At 44.0% G+C, this 14,736-nt stretch overlaps 1 protein-coding gene across 4 annotated transcripts in view; it reads left to right on the forward strand.

The window, feature by feature from the left end:
- The window catches only part of GEMIN5 (gem nuclear organelle associated protein 5), a 37,255-nt gene that overhangs the window by 17,382 nt on the left and 5,137 nt on the right, over positions 1–14,736 (forward strand). For 2 of the 4 annotated variants that reach the window (XM_070739008.1, XM_070739009.1), the window contains exons 16-25: positions 847–1,074; positions 1,545–1,652; positions 1,767–1,895; positions 4,330–4,428; positions 5,381–5,518; positions 5,899–6,046; positions 7,070–7,189; positions 9,078–9,288; positions 12,922–13,179; positions 13,789–13,951. In XM_070739008.1, the coding sequence (XP_070595109.1) occupies positions 847–1,074; positions 1,545–1,652; positions 1,767–1,895; positions 4,330–4,428; positions 5,381–5,518; positions 5,899–6,046; positions 7,070–7,189; positions 9,078–9,288; positions 12,922–13,179; positions 13,789–13,951 (1,602 nt within the window). The remainder of the gene's footprint in view (positions 1–846; positions 1,075–1,544; positions 1,653–1,766; positions 1,896–4,329; positions 4,429–5,380; positions 5,519–5,898; positions 6,047–7,069; positions 7,190–9,077; positions 9,289–12,921; positions 13,180–13,788; positions 13,952–14,736) is intronic. The other 2 variants (XM_070739010.1, XM_070739011.1) reach the window with 1 other exon arrangement.

The following is a 14,736-nucleotide window of genomic DNA, read 5'->3' on the forward strand; positions in this document are numbered from 1 at the left end:
GAAGGAAGGAAGGCTGAGTCAACCTTAATTAAAAGGAAATCACTGTGTCTGCATGTGTACAACCATTTTCTTTCCCCTGACATTTCCTTCATTTTGGGGAACCATAATTTATCTACATTATTTTTGTCCGGGGAGGGGGGGAGCTAAATAAATAAATAAATACATTTCTCTTCAAGCACCCTCTAACCATGATTCCTGAAAATTAGCAGGATAGTTGATAGTAGAGTAGGGTTTGACAAATAGAAAGACTAAAGAAATCTCTGATTCAAGTAACGGAACAGAAAATCTAATTTACTTTCTGTGTGATGCACACTGTCATATTGCATCATTGCCCTGTCTGCTGCCTTTGTCTTGCTCCTTCCCAAGTTAAATGTGCCTTCTGGCCTCCAAAATATTATCTTCCCCCAAACTTTGGAGATAAAATTTTAAAAGCAGAAAATTAGTGTACTATCTCTTGTAATGCATTTCATGTTTTGTAATCCTTTCAAAGGAACCAATTTGCTACAATGGTTAAAGCAGAGGTCTTCAAACGTGGCAACTATAAGACTTGTGGACTTTAATTCCCAGAATTCTCCAGACAGCATAGCAGTTGAAGTCCACAAATCTTAAAAGTTGCCATATTTGGGGACCCCGGGTTAAAGTATCACGCTAGAAACCAAGTGATCATGGGTTCTAGCCCTGTATAGGCATAAAGCCACTTGGGTGATATTGAGCCAGTCAATTTTTCTCAGTCCTAACAAGTGGGCAATGGCAGTTTTAAAATCTTAGAAAACTGCAGGGACCCATCCTTGCAGAAAAAGATTAAGAGTAATCTCTAAAGCCTTTAAAAGCATTTCTGTTTGTTAGGCAAGAAGAGTGTTGAGTTAGAGAAAAAAAGAAGCACTCAGGTTAAACAGAAAGTGAAAAAAAAGAAGAAACCTTTGGGGAAGATGCCTTCTGCACAGAATATAAATGACTGGGTGAATGTCGGTGAAAATATGAAAGCATCTCCCTTGGAAGAAAATGGGGTTTCTGACCCAGAAGGAGAAAAGGAACAGCACGAGCAAGAGGCAGCTGAGAAAATTGTCACAGAAGGTACGTAACAGTTTGCGTCTCTAACCATAGCTAACCAATTGTCTTAATAAGCTGGAGAATAGTGTTTAAGCTATAGAAATTTAACATGATTATGAGAGATGACTGTGTTATTGCTCACTTCTAGAAAGGCTAATACCTGACATTCAACCAGTGGAATCTCTTGGTCTTCTCTTCCTTCAAATAATAATGTTTGTGTTTTAAGTAAACACGGTTTATGTAATGGGGCCATAGATGAAGTAAAGCAAGTGACTTCCCATCACGTTAACATGTTTTCTTAATTCTGAAACATTGCTTGATTAGCTGAGTCACTGGGAGGAAAACCTTTTCTTAGCTCTCATGCAGCTTCCTTGTTTTCAATTACATTTATAGCTAGAGCTAATTAATTTAGGTAGACAAAGATACACCACATATCTGTTTTATCCTCCTATAGTTTCTCCGTGGCATTGCACAACTTTAATTTGTTATTTCAGTTGACAGTGATTCAACAACTTGTCCACCATCTGTCCATGGCCCAGATAACCTGAAACCTTCTGTTTTGGTTAAAACTCTACCCATAAGGAAGGATCCAGTTAAGCCAGGTTTGTACATATTATTTGTAAATATAGAATTATTTACATATAATCCTTTAAGGTCTTGGCATAGGGATCAGCAGTTGTAGTCAGGATATGAGTTTGTAGCAACTCTCTTTTCAGGAGTGGATATTTCTGTGAAGAGAAAAAAGCCTCGGTCGATCCTGCCTCTGAGCACATCTATGGACCACAGATCAAAGGAGGAGCTTCACCAGGACTGTCTGAGATTAGCACATTTCTTACATTCCAAAGGTAAGACAGGAAGTATGTGCCATACAATGATAACTTTTTAGATAACTTCATATCTTAAGTAGTACGTTAGTCTGACTTTATGGCTTTTTCAAACAATATACAGTGATCCCTCGAGTTTCGCGATCTCGATCTTCGCGAAACGCTATATCGCGATTTTAAAAAAAAATTAATAAAAAAACCCCCCACTTCCGCGTTTGGCTTCGGGAGTCAGCTGGGAAGCAGCGCGGCTGTTTTAAAAGGCCGCAGCCAGCCTGGGGGGCTTCCCAGGACCCCCCGAACCCCCAACCCGGGTTCGGGGGGGTGCTGGGAAGCCCCCCAGGCCGGCTGCGACCTTTTAAAACAGCCGCGCCGCTTCCCAGCTGAGTCCTGAAGCCAAACGCCAAAGGCGAACTTCCGCGTTTGGCTTCAGGACTCAGCTAGGAAGCGGCACGGCTGTTTTAAAAGGTCGGTGCTGGGAAGCCCCCCAGGCCGGCTGCAACCTTTTAAAACAGCCGCGCCGCTTCCCAGCTGAGTCCTGAAGCCAAACGCGGAAGTTCGCCTTTGGCGTTCGGCTTCAGGAGTCAGCTGGGAAGCGGCGTGACTGTTTTAAAAGGTCGCAGCCGGCCTGGGGGGCTTCCCAGCACCCCCCCGAACCCCCAACCCGGGTTCGGTGGGGTGCTGGGAAGCCCCCCAGGCCGGCTGCGACCTTTTAAAACAGGTCTGGGGGGGCTTCCCAGCACCCCCCCGAACCCCCAACCCGGGTTCGGGGGGGTGCTGGGAAGCCCCCCAGGCCGGCTGCGACCTTTTAAAACAGCCACGCCGCTTCCCAGCTGACTCCTGAAGCCTAACGCCAAAGGCGAACTTCCGCGTTTGGCTTCAGGACTCAGCTGGGAAGCGGCGCGGCTGTTTTAAAAGGTCGCAGCCAGCCTGGGGGGCTTCCCAGCACCCCCCCGAACCCCCAACCTGGGTCTTCCCGGCCGCCCACGCAAAGGGGAAACCCCGGCTCCTCGCTGATGCCCGCCGCTCGCCCGCCCGCCAGCAAGAGGGGGAAGAGCCAGGGAAGGTTCCTTCGGCCACCCAGCAGCTGATCTGCTCGGTAGCGCAGCAGCAGCAAGGAGCCGAATCGGGGTTTCCCCTTTGCATGGGCGGCGGGAAACGCAAACTCCACCATCTACGCATGCGCGGCCATAGAAAAAAAAGGGCGCGCATGCGCAGATGGTGTTTTTACTTCCGCAACCCTACATTGCGAAAAATCGATTATCGTGAGGGGTCTTGGAACGGAACCCTCGCGATAATAGAGGGATCACTGTATAGCAGAATATATTAACACCATGTCTGTTCCATAGTCCCATATTATTTACGTTAGTAATATGAGAAAAATGTATGTCACAAAAAATAAATGGCATAGTATGTAACTGAGGCTGGAAACCTGTTTTGACCCAGTGGCTGGATTGCCAGCAAGGATTTGAACTTACAAAAAGAAAAAAGGGGGGGCGTCTTGGAGGATGAGTGAAAAAGTCTCTGTGCTTTTTACTAAGTGAAACTTATCAAAACTGCTTTTTGGCTGCAGTTCAGGAGGAAAAAACATAATCTTAATTGGGAAAGCTTTAATGCCACATCCCTAGATACCTCTTGTTCTTTTAAGTCTACTCTGGGAAACTAAACTGAGCATGGTTTCCTCTCCCCAAGTATGATGTATGATTGTTATATGCTGTTTTTAATATTGTTGTTAGCCGCCCCGAGTCTACAGAGAGGGGCGGCATACAAATCTAATAAATAAATGTCACTTTGATTTCATTTCAACTGGAAGAACATATATAGTGTCTCAATTATCTGGGTATGCATGCCTCCTTTTTAGAACAATATAGGATGATCTGTTCATACCATATAGTCAGCATAGGCTGACTCTTGAAGTTTGATACAGCTGCTTTGAAATCATTACAACCTAGTCCAGGAGTCGGCAACCTTAAACACTCAAAAGAGCCACAAAGGTCCTAACTGGAAACCCCCTGTTCAATTCTGAAGCTGGTTGGAAGTCTGGTTCCCCCACCATAGAGTTTCCTCCTAGTGCAGTAACCTTTTTCTTCTACCTGTCCTAACCAAAAACCCTATCAGTTGTGGAGCCAACTGACGACAAGAAACCGCAGCAGAGGGATGAAAGAGCCACATGCCGCTCCAGAGCCACAGATTGCCAACCCCTGCCCTAGTCATATGACCACCTGTACATAGAAAACATTTTGATTTAGTGGCAGTACATACACAGAAGACTGGGAGAGGAACTCTGAAGCAGCCAGGAACAGCAGGTTCAGAACAGGGTATACAATGCTGCTAATTCTTGCAGTAAGAAAAAAATAACATATGTACCAGTATACGTTAATAATTATTTAAGTGATAGGAGGTACTGTTCTTTTATCACAAAATTCATAAATGTGATAAAACTTTGTTACTTTTCTAGTAGAGTTGAATGAAGATGTGACCTCTTCTTCGGAAGATCCTATCCATTTGGGTCTGTTCACAGATAGACCTGCCCTATATAAGATGATGGAAGCAGAAGGTTAGTATTTGAATCACTAATCACTTGGTTTTAGGGTAAGGATGAACAGTAAATAGGATGTAATATTTGCATGTAAAAATGAATTGTTAAACTATGGCTCATAACCATGGGTTGTTGGGACAATCCAGGGTAACTTTCCAGATAAGATAATTGTTTGTGGATTGTTTTCTTTTTGTTTCAGTTGTTCTTGCCTTGAATTGCTGTGGATTGGTTAATGGCTTGGGACAAACATACTAACAATAAACAAGGAAAACATAATCAGACTTTCAATTAGGATACAACATAATAAAGACAAGATACAAGTAATAGGGAGATGAGCAGTTTAGAAATATGAAATATAAAGAAAATAACTCTCAAAATAGTTCAACTGATAGGGTTGTTTCAGTGAAGAAAAAAGGTTGATTTAATTTTATGAGGAAAAGTGAACTGAAATGGCGAAAAGAGTTGAATTAGGGGAGAAATGTAAAACAGTATAGCAAATAAAAACTACATAAATAGTTTATACTTTTTATGTGGATGACTGCATTTCCACTCATGCTAGTAATACTATTACTAAAGTCTACTGCCATTACTACGGTTTTGAGTGTGTTCAGTTCTAGGTTGTTCTGGTTGCACCATGAGGCTGTTGTTCAACCTCCCATCTGTAGGCTGATTCATCATTGTCTCAAATGAGACCGATCGCTGTTGTGTCATCTGCGAACTTCAGTAGTTTAACAGATGGATCATTTTAGGTGCAGTCATTTGTATAGAGAGAAAAGTGGTGAAAGCACAGAGCCTTGCGGTGTGTGTGTGTGTGTGTGTGTGCTAATGGTAAAAGAACAGAATGAAACAGAATAGAACAGAATGAATGGCCAAGTAGAGATGTACAGTATATGGATTTTTTTGTTGCTTTTTGATGTTGCTGCTCTACACATTGTTCAGAGCATATTGAACATAATGCTTACACCCACAGGAAAAAGTCATTTAGGAAATGGACACCCTGAGCTATTTCAACAACTCATGTTGTGGAAAGGAGATCTTAGAGGTGCTCTTCAATCAGCTGCAGAAAGAGGAGAACTGACAGATCAACTAGTGGCCATCTCACCAATGGGTATGCATGACACTGAAAAAAAAATCTGCTATTTTGCGCCTAATATTTGGCAGTATTGTACAAATGGTGCATTGTTCTAAAGTACTTCTCTTAATTTTAAAATCTTACATTGGTTTTGTACTGTAGGGTCAATGTAGCTGCAATGAAAATGGTCAGAAGTATCAGACTTGGATTTGGGAAATTCAGGTTCAAGTGTGGAGTTAGCCCTAGAATTCAGTGGGTGTTAGTCATTCTCTCCCAGTCAAACATAACTCATAGGTTTGGGGAGGGGTGTTTGAACAAAAAGAGAGAGAGTAGAATCTAAATGCAACAAATAACAAATCTTGTGTTTATTTTACCTCATCTTACTTTATTTATTGTTGTTCCCCTCTTCCCTTCAGCTGGCTACCAGGCCTGGGCCACTACAGTAGAAGCCTTTGCGAAGCAGCTGTGTTTTCAAGAGCATTATGTCAAGGCTGCCTCCTATCTCCTTTCTCTTCATAAAGTATATGAAGCTGTGGAACTACTGAAGTCTCATAATTTTTTCAGGTTATTAAGTGCTATTGTTTTAATTAGTTTTGGTACAAAATTGAGAATCTTTCTTTTCGGAGAAAAGCTTTTTAGCTTTTCATGTAAATCAAGAACCAGAACAGCCAAGTTAGCATTATAAAGGGATTATTTTATATCAATTTAAGCTCATGTTTAATGTTATTAATATCTTGGTAGTCTGTTTTGTTGTTGTTAGTTGCGAAGCCGTGTCCAACCCATCGTAACCCCATAGACAATGTTCCTCCAGTCTATTATTTAACATTAAAATATGTGTATCTAGTTGTCTTTATTAACAGCCTAATACTTCTTTATATTATATGGGTGTTTATATGGGAATACTTCAAAGATATATATTTACTGTCTTTTGGTAAAATCATTTTAATGGCAGCTGATAACATGTGATTGTATTCCAGGTGAAGGATGTGAGAAATATTTGCAGTTGTGTTCTATAAAAAGTTGATGCAGTTCCTTTTTTCTCATTTAATAAAATCATTAATTTTCTCAAATCCTCAGTTTTACTAACTAAGAATAAGGATTCTCCCATTTTGCATGGCTCAGGCCAATTCATATATATTTATACTTTTGTTGCCAGACATTAATGGCTGTGTGTTGTGTTATTTTGAGGATACAGCACGTTTACACTGTCATACAAGCTGTATACTACTTTACATTGTAGCCAAGTGTCATTTCTTCAGTGGTTGTCACATAAAAGATATACTTAAATGTTTACAAAATGTGAGGGGGTGTACTCACTTCTGTAATATACTCTGTGTGTGTGTATTATATATATTCATCAAGCAGATATTTCTGTATATGCATGTACTGTATATACATTTGCATACACACACATACACACACATATAAAGCAGATATTTATGTATATGCATAAGCCTTTGTGATTGAATTACCACATATAATTCTTTTGAAGTAATTCATATATTCAGCTTGATTTTCATGTGAGAGATCAGTAGGCTAAAGAGTGTGATTTATTTCAAACTCCTTTTCTCTCTTCTTCTGTTTCAGAGAAGCCACTGTAATTGCCAAAGCTAGATTACATCCTGAAGATCCAGTTCTAAAAGATCTGTACATCTCCTGGGCAGCAGTGCTAGAGAAGGATGGCCATTACTCTATGGCAGCCAAATGGTATGAGTTGCTGGAAAATATTATCTTTTCAATATATTATTACCTTTCTATTAAGCAAGACATTCTTTCTCTCAATTTCTGTCTAAATACAGAGATACAGGTTGTGTGTTTTTCTGTGGAAGTCTTGAAATAGATAACATAAGTTATAGGAAGAAACAAATGATAAAAATTACTGTGTTATGACATTTAGAAGGATAAAGTGAACTACTTGTTTATTACTTCAATCAGGCTATAAATATCCAGATTTTGTCTTTCTAAGGAATTTGGCAATGTCAAATCTAACACCGCTCTTCCTTGAATTAATTGAGAATGATATTCCCAATACATAAATTAGCATTAACTTTTCTTTTGGACTTGACTGTGTTTTGCACCCTCTATCAGCTGAAATTCACTGGAGTCGTGGAAACAATACAATATAATCTTAGTTTTTATGTTTACATTTAAGATTGAATTGCAAAGAATACTTGGTAACCTTTCAGTATACATCAATGAACAAAGCAGATATTTCCAAGAGACAAAATAAAGACATAGAATTTAGATCTATGATCTTTGCCAGAATTTACAAAATATGAACCATTTTGTAAATAAACATAAACTTGAGTGATCTCAGACATGATAGCAGTCTTCCAATACAGGGCACAAGCACTAATTACTGTTAAGTGGGGTGGATTCTAACTTATCTCACTGCCGGTCCGCTTCCTCCACGCTACTTGGCCACGCACTTCATGCTCTCGCACATGCAGCACCAAAAAAAAAATTCTACCCATGCGCAGTGCCAGAAACTTGTTTTCTGCACATGGACAGAAGGAAAAAAAGCTGAATTAATATATATACAGTGGTACCTCTTCTTAAGAACTTAATTCATTCCATGACCAGGTTCTTAAGTAAAAAGGTTTGTAAGTAGAAGCAATATTTCCCATAGGAATCAATGTAAAAGCAAATAATGCGTGCAAACCCATTAGGAAAGAAAAGCTTGGAATTTGGGTGGGAAGAGGAAGAAGAGGAGGAGGACAGTCGCTTTCCAGAGCGAAGGAAGTGTTTCTTTTCTCTGGGCGCTGGCAGAGGTTTATTCCCTTTCCAAGCACCCAGAGAAAGGAAAATGCTTCTTTCACTCTGGACTGCCAAAGCCTCCTTAAGTGCCACCGAAAGGCTCCTCTGGCAGCCCAGAAAAGCCTGAGATGGCCTGGATTAAAGGGGGAATGGCAGGAAACTGCCCGGGCCTTCGTGCCGCTCTCAAATTTCCTGGGAAATTTTTCCAGGCTCGGGTTCTTAAGTAGAAAATGGTTCTTAAGAAGAGGCAAAAAATCTTGAACACCGGTTCTTATCTAGAAAAGTTGTTAAGTAGAGGCGTTCTTAAGTAGAGGTACCACTGTATATATATGACGGCGTCCACAGACCAGCACCAAACAACCGATTCCGTGATGTCATTGTGACATCACCAGCTATTTGCTACCGGTTGTGGAACCTGCGCAAAAAAGGAGGAACTCACCTCTGTTCTTAAGGCACAGGTATGGATAGTTGCCCTTCATTTCCATCTCAACCTGTGTTTCAGCTTTAGTCTACATTGCATTATTAGTCCAAATGGTCAAGAATATGCAAAGTTTTAACAAGACCATTTTATTCTTTCCTTTATTGTCATGCTTGGTATAATTATTGTGCTATTTTATATGGTCTAACGGTTTAATTTGAATCACATTACTAATTTTTTAAGATAGGGATTTTTTTCCAGGTCACTCATATTTACTTTCAAAATTGTTGATATCTTACAGATTTTGTGTGGGGAATGAAACTTGTGAACATACCTATAAATGCATTAAATAAATACGCTTAATGGTTAAATATAATCCAAATTAAAGTTTAATTATTTGTATAAATAATTTCATTTCAGTTACCTTGGGGCTATCTCTCCCTATGATGCTGCAAAAGTACTGGCTAAAAAAGGAGATATTGCTTCGCTTAAAACTGCTGCCGAACTGGCTCTGATAGTTGGAGAGAACGATTTATCTCTGTCCTTCTCCTTGAGATGTGCCCAGGAGCTTCTTTCATCTAAGAATTGGGTTGGTGCACAAGAGGTTCTCCAGCAGCATGAGAGCTTGTTGGTCAGTGAGCATTATTTATATTATGTCACAGCTAACATGAAACAGTCATACATTGGGTAAAGGATAGTACAGATCTTGAAATTGATGCTGTCTGCCAGCCACAAAACAGCGAACACACAATTCTGCAAATAGGGTGGTTTGGATAATGTGGTTGGCTCTGGGCCAGCTCCTGCTCCAAGGACTGTGGGGGTTGATGTGGGAGAATCCTCACATTATCAGAGGACGGTTTTACTGCCAACAGCTTCCGACAGTGAAGCATCTGTGTCAAGGGAAGTTTCTGGGAGTGAAGCAGCATCGGATGAGGAGGAAAGTACAGGCAGCCCATTAGTTAATTACCCCATTAGTGAATCATCATCATCGTCATTAGAATCAGAAGGAGGATTCATAGATGCTCGCAGGCGCAGGTTTGTGAAAAGGAAGGAACAACTGTGCAAGTATTGTAAAAAATAAGTGAGAACACCTGTGGCTGGGGCAATTAGGCTAATGGGGCTGCTGATAAATTCCCAGCGTTGTTGCCTCTCAGCATGGGAAATTATCCCTTTGGAGAGAGAGAGAACTGTATTTTACCAGGACTTTTTGAATTGTTTGAGGATTTTACCAGGACTCTTGGACTAATTTAGTTAAGTTTGGCTTTAGGACTCTTGAAGGGGGGGGAGCTGTGACGTTTTCACAGCTGCCTTTATCTGTTTTGCTTTTGTTTTGGCTTATCACAGCCTTCAAAGTTTATGGTTTGTGGGAGAGCACTTTGGCTGATAAAAATGCCTTTGGACCATATTTTTTCTTTGTGATATACAGTGATCCCCCGCTCGTTGCGAGGGTTCCGTTCCAGGAGCCCCCGCAACGAGCGGGTTTTCGCGAAGTAGCGATGCGGAAGTAAAAACACCGTCTGCGCATGTGCAGATGGTGTTTTTACTCCCACAGCGCTAGCGAGGAGCCGAAGATTGGGGGCGGCGCGGCTGTTTGCCGCCGGCATGGAGGGCTTCCTAGCAGCCCCCCAAACCCGGGTTGGGGGTCCGGGGGGCGCTGTCTCTCGGCGCTTTCGAGCTGAGTCCAGGAGCGAACTCGCTCACGGACTCGGCTCGAAAGCGCCGAGAGAGAGCGTGGACAGGCCCGTTCCTTGCCGCTGTCTCTCGCCGCCTTCGAGCCGAGTCCGGGAGCGAACTCGCTCACGGACTCGGCTCGAAAGCGCCGAGAGAGAGCGTGGACAGGCCCGTTCCTTGCCGCTGTCTCTCGCCGCCTTCGAGCCGAGTCCGGGAGCGAACTCGCTCACGGACTCGGCTCGAAAGCGCCGAGAGAGAGCGTGGACAGGCCCGTTCCTTGCCGCTGTCTCTCGGCGCCTTCGAGCCGAGTCCGGGAGCGAACTCGCTCACGGACTCGGCTCGAAAGCGCCGAGAGACAGCGTGGACAGGCCCGTTCCTTGCCGCTGTCTCTCGCCGCCTTCGAGCCGAGTCCGGGAGCGAACTCGCTCACGGACTCGGCTCGAAAGCGCCGAGAGAGAGCGTGGACAGGCCCGTTCCTTGCCGCTGTCTCTCGCCGCCTTCGAGCCGAGTCCGGGAGCGAACTCGCTCACGGACTCGGCTCGAAAGCGCCGAGAGACAGCGTGGACAGGCCCGTTCCTTGCCGCTGTCTCTCGCCGCCTTCGAGCCGAGTCCGGGAGCGAACTCGCTCACGGACTCGGCTCGAAAGCGCCGAGAGAGAGCGTGGACAGGCCCGTTCCTAGCCGCTGTCTCTCGCCGCCTTCGAGCCGAGTCCGGGAGCGAACTCGCTCACGGACTCGGCTCGAAAGCGCCGAGAGAGAGCGTGGACATCGCCCGTATCTAGAAGAAGTTGCCACCCGAGCGCTCTTGCCCGGCGGGAGGCGAAGCATATGGGTGGGGGGGCTGTCAGGACACCCTCCCACCCCAGCACTTTGCATCCCGCCGGCAAAGAGCAATAAGGCAGCAGCTTCTGCCGGACACGGGCAATGGGCGGGACAGAGAAGCGGGAAGAATCAGGAGGTTCCTTTGGCGGCTGGAGGCTGCCTGGCACCCGCTGCAGCCAAAACAACAAAGCCAGGCAGCCCCCAGCTGCCAAAGGAGCCTCCTGATTCTCCCCGCTTCTCTGTCCCGCCCATTGCCCATGTCCGGCAGAAGCTGCCTCCCGTGCCGATGTTCCCCGCCAAGCCCAGTTCGGCTTCCCTGGCTGCTTGGCCGGAGGGGGGGGCTCGGCCAAAAGTGGCTGGAGACGCAGCGATTTGCCTCCCGCCCCTCGCCCCTGTGCCACCGGCACGTCATCTTCCCTCCCAGACAAAAAGGCCGGCCTTTGGGGATGAAGGGGTGTGTTCAGCTCTGCGTCTCCAGCTCCTTTCGGCCGAGCCCCCCCCCCCCCCGGCCAAGCAGCCAGGGAATCCGAGCCAGGCTTGGCAGGGAACATCGGCACGGGAGGCAGGAGACGATCGGGCGACCGGAGCAGCAGCCAGGGAAGCCGAGCCGCGTATGGCGGTGACGGCGGCCGTCTCCTGCCTCCCGCGCCGATGTTCCCCGCCACGCCCGGCTCGGCTTTCCTGGCTGCTTGGCCGGGAGCTGGATGCTGGTGGTGGCGGAGGAAGGCGAATGCGGCTTGGAAGCTGGGAGGGGGGCAGAATATGGGAGGAGAGAGGCTTGCAATAGAGGGTGGAGGAAGCGGCCATGGGAGGGCGAGCTGCCTCAGGGAGGAGGATCGGGCGGGACCAGGTGGGGGCTGGAATTTCTCCGCCAGGGCGAAGGGCGGGCGAGCGGGTGCTGGGGAGGGCTTCTCGCCCTCCCGACAGCAAGAGGGGGGAGCGAACGGCGTGGGCAGGCGAAGGGCGGGCGAGCGGCAGCGAGGAGTTTGCGTGGGCGGTGGGGAAACTCCTCGCTGACGCCAGCAAGAGGGGGAAGACCCAGGGAAGCCGCTGCCATCTACGCATGCGTGCCCGGCACGCATGCGTAGATGGTATTTTTGACTTCCGGGTTGAAAAATAGCGAAGTACCCTGTTCGCAATGGTTGGGGACGCAATAAACGGGGGATCACTGTACTGCCTTTGTTTACTTTACAAGAGTGTGTGTTTAAATTTCCACCTCAGACTTAATTGGGGCTTGTAACGTGACACCCGGCATAACAGATAATAACCCCATTTGTGTGTAAAAGCTTGAGTTAACATAAGCATTTGTCATATTACTGATTACATATTGTCCAGTATACAAATGATTCTTTGAATCAGACTTGTTTGTATACAAATCAAATTTCTATCACTCCATCTAGTTTCTATTGCAACAAGAGTTTGCTGATCAATTTATTTTGTTGCTTCTAGAGTGATTTATTTTAGTTCTTTTTGCTTACAATCTTATACTTATTTTCAACCATATGAGACAGTTTTGTCTAGTGGTTAAGGCACCAGACTAGAAACCTTTAACCATGAAATCTGCTGAGTAATCTTGGGCCAGCCGCTCACTCTTAGCCCAACTCGCTTTAAAGAGTTATTATTGTGGACAAAATAGGAGGTGTGTTTGCCACTCTGAGTTATTTCTACAAATAATAAAGATGGGATACAAATATACACTTTTTATTTTTATCATGTTTTGAGATAAGTGTTTTCTCAAGTTGATCCCTTAAAACATTTTTTTCCACTGAAAGGGGCAAAGGTTGGTATTCTGTCTTCATGAATTGCTTCACAAGTGCCTCAGTCAACGGAATCCAGTGGGAACTCGATGCCCATCCACACCTTGTTACAACAGCTGGACCATTAATCAAGATCTGCAGTTCATAGAAATGGTTATTAATGTATGGCAGAGTGGGTTGGATGTGAAAACACCTGAACAGTTTCAGAACATATTTGAGCAGCTAAGAACTCTTGAGTACCCTCCTGCTACTAGTAATACGCCTCCCAAACAGGTAATTTGTTTATGACCTTTGTGAGTACAATTGTGAATTGGTACTTTGCAGAATTGTATTGGATTCACAGAGTTCCTGGCAAATTCGAAGTGTGTCTAGAATCATAAAATTGTACATTTGAGCAGAGGACAAGGATTTAATTCTGCCTCCTGCAATGTGCAGAAAAAAAATCAATTAAACCAACTACAGGAGGTGCCTATGTAGTCTCAAGCCTTCAGAAATAGAGAACCCACAAACTTTATAAAGTACAGTAGAGTGTTTCAATTATTTTATAGATCTTACCCTACTGTTTCCATTCCAAGTATACATGGCTATGAAAAATGTTGCAACAATTCCCTATAGGTTTCCCTTAAGACACCTGAACAGAGGTAACATGTATTTTTTTCTTACTAAACCCAAGTTCCTTCTGCACATCCTTTAGGTTTTTCCCTCAAGTTCCTTACACCTATTCATTTACCTTAGTTGTCTCATTTAAGCTCCCTTTGTAAGTAATACATTAAAACTGTTACAAGGGAGGCCAACTGATAATTACCCATAGGTTTTTGCTGCTCCATCCACTCCCATGAATTGAGACCTTTAAAATCTATCTTATTTTCTTCCTTTTTCTAGCTGGTGTTCCACATTTCCCATGAGTTGACACTAGCATTTCTTAGCCTTCAGATGTCTTCCTGGGAGGAAACTGTGAAAGCTACCTTAAGAGCTGTGATGCGCAGTTATGATGCTGGAAACTTCAATCTTATGCAAGAGATATGCAACCTCTGTTTCCCTACAGGTGACGGCTAATTTTTCTTTGGTCTCAGTATTTCCATAGGTCCAAGAGTACAGCCTCCAGTTTTCATAATCTGTTCGGTTTCCTTCAAAATCTTATTGGGTATGAGGCAATAGTACGATAGCTTTTCTTGTTAACTTTTCCTACTACTGAGCTGTGAAAAAAATTATTTGAATTGCTTTGTTAAATGAGTTCAGGAGTTGAGAAGGCCAGGAAGGCAACAAGAAACATAATTTATGATGTCAACATCACTGTGTTGAGGGTTCCAACTACCTAGGATAACATTTTCCTGAAAGGCTACCAGATTCCCTCAACACTGTAGACTTGTATGAGAACAGAGATTCCGAGGATTACTTAATAGCACTCCTGTTATGGCAGAGCTATTTTTCCACCCTGGTAAGAATTCTGACCAATTCCTGATCCTGCTAGAACATTTTTTTCACTTTTTAATAGTTCATTTTGAAATAAAACCGTCACTCTGCTTTTTGAGAAGTGAAGATTCAATTCACATGGTTGTCATTCTTTAAACAAGTCTAATACGACATTCTTGATCTCATTTTCTACCTGTAGGCAAGATTGCATAAAACACGACTAATATGGCTAAATTCTTCTTGGGTCACAAGTTAGAAAACAAAGATGCACACATACTCCACTGCTGTTCTCTTGCCACCGGCATTCAGCATGCTGCTCCCAACCCAAAAGAAACATTTGAAACAGGAACCTTTCCTCCATGAATGTACCCAGACCCTTTCTAAAGTAATTCCAGTTATGCCTGCCATAGTTCCCTC

This window comes from Erythrolamprus reginae, chromosome 2 (assembly GCF_031021105.1).
Source record: "Erythrolamprus reginae isolate rEryReg1 chromosome 2, rEryReg1.hap1, whole genome shotgun sequence".
In the NCBI taxonomy this organism is placed as follows: domain Eukaryota; kingdom Metazoa; phylum Chordata; class Lepidosauria; order Squamata; family Dipsadidae; genus Erythrolamprus; species Erythrolamprus reginae.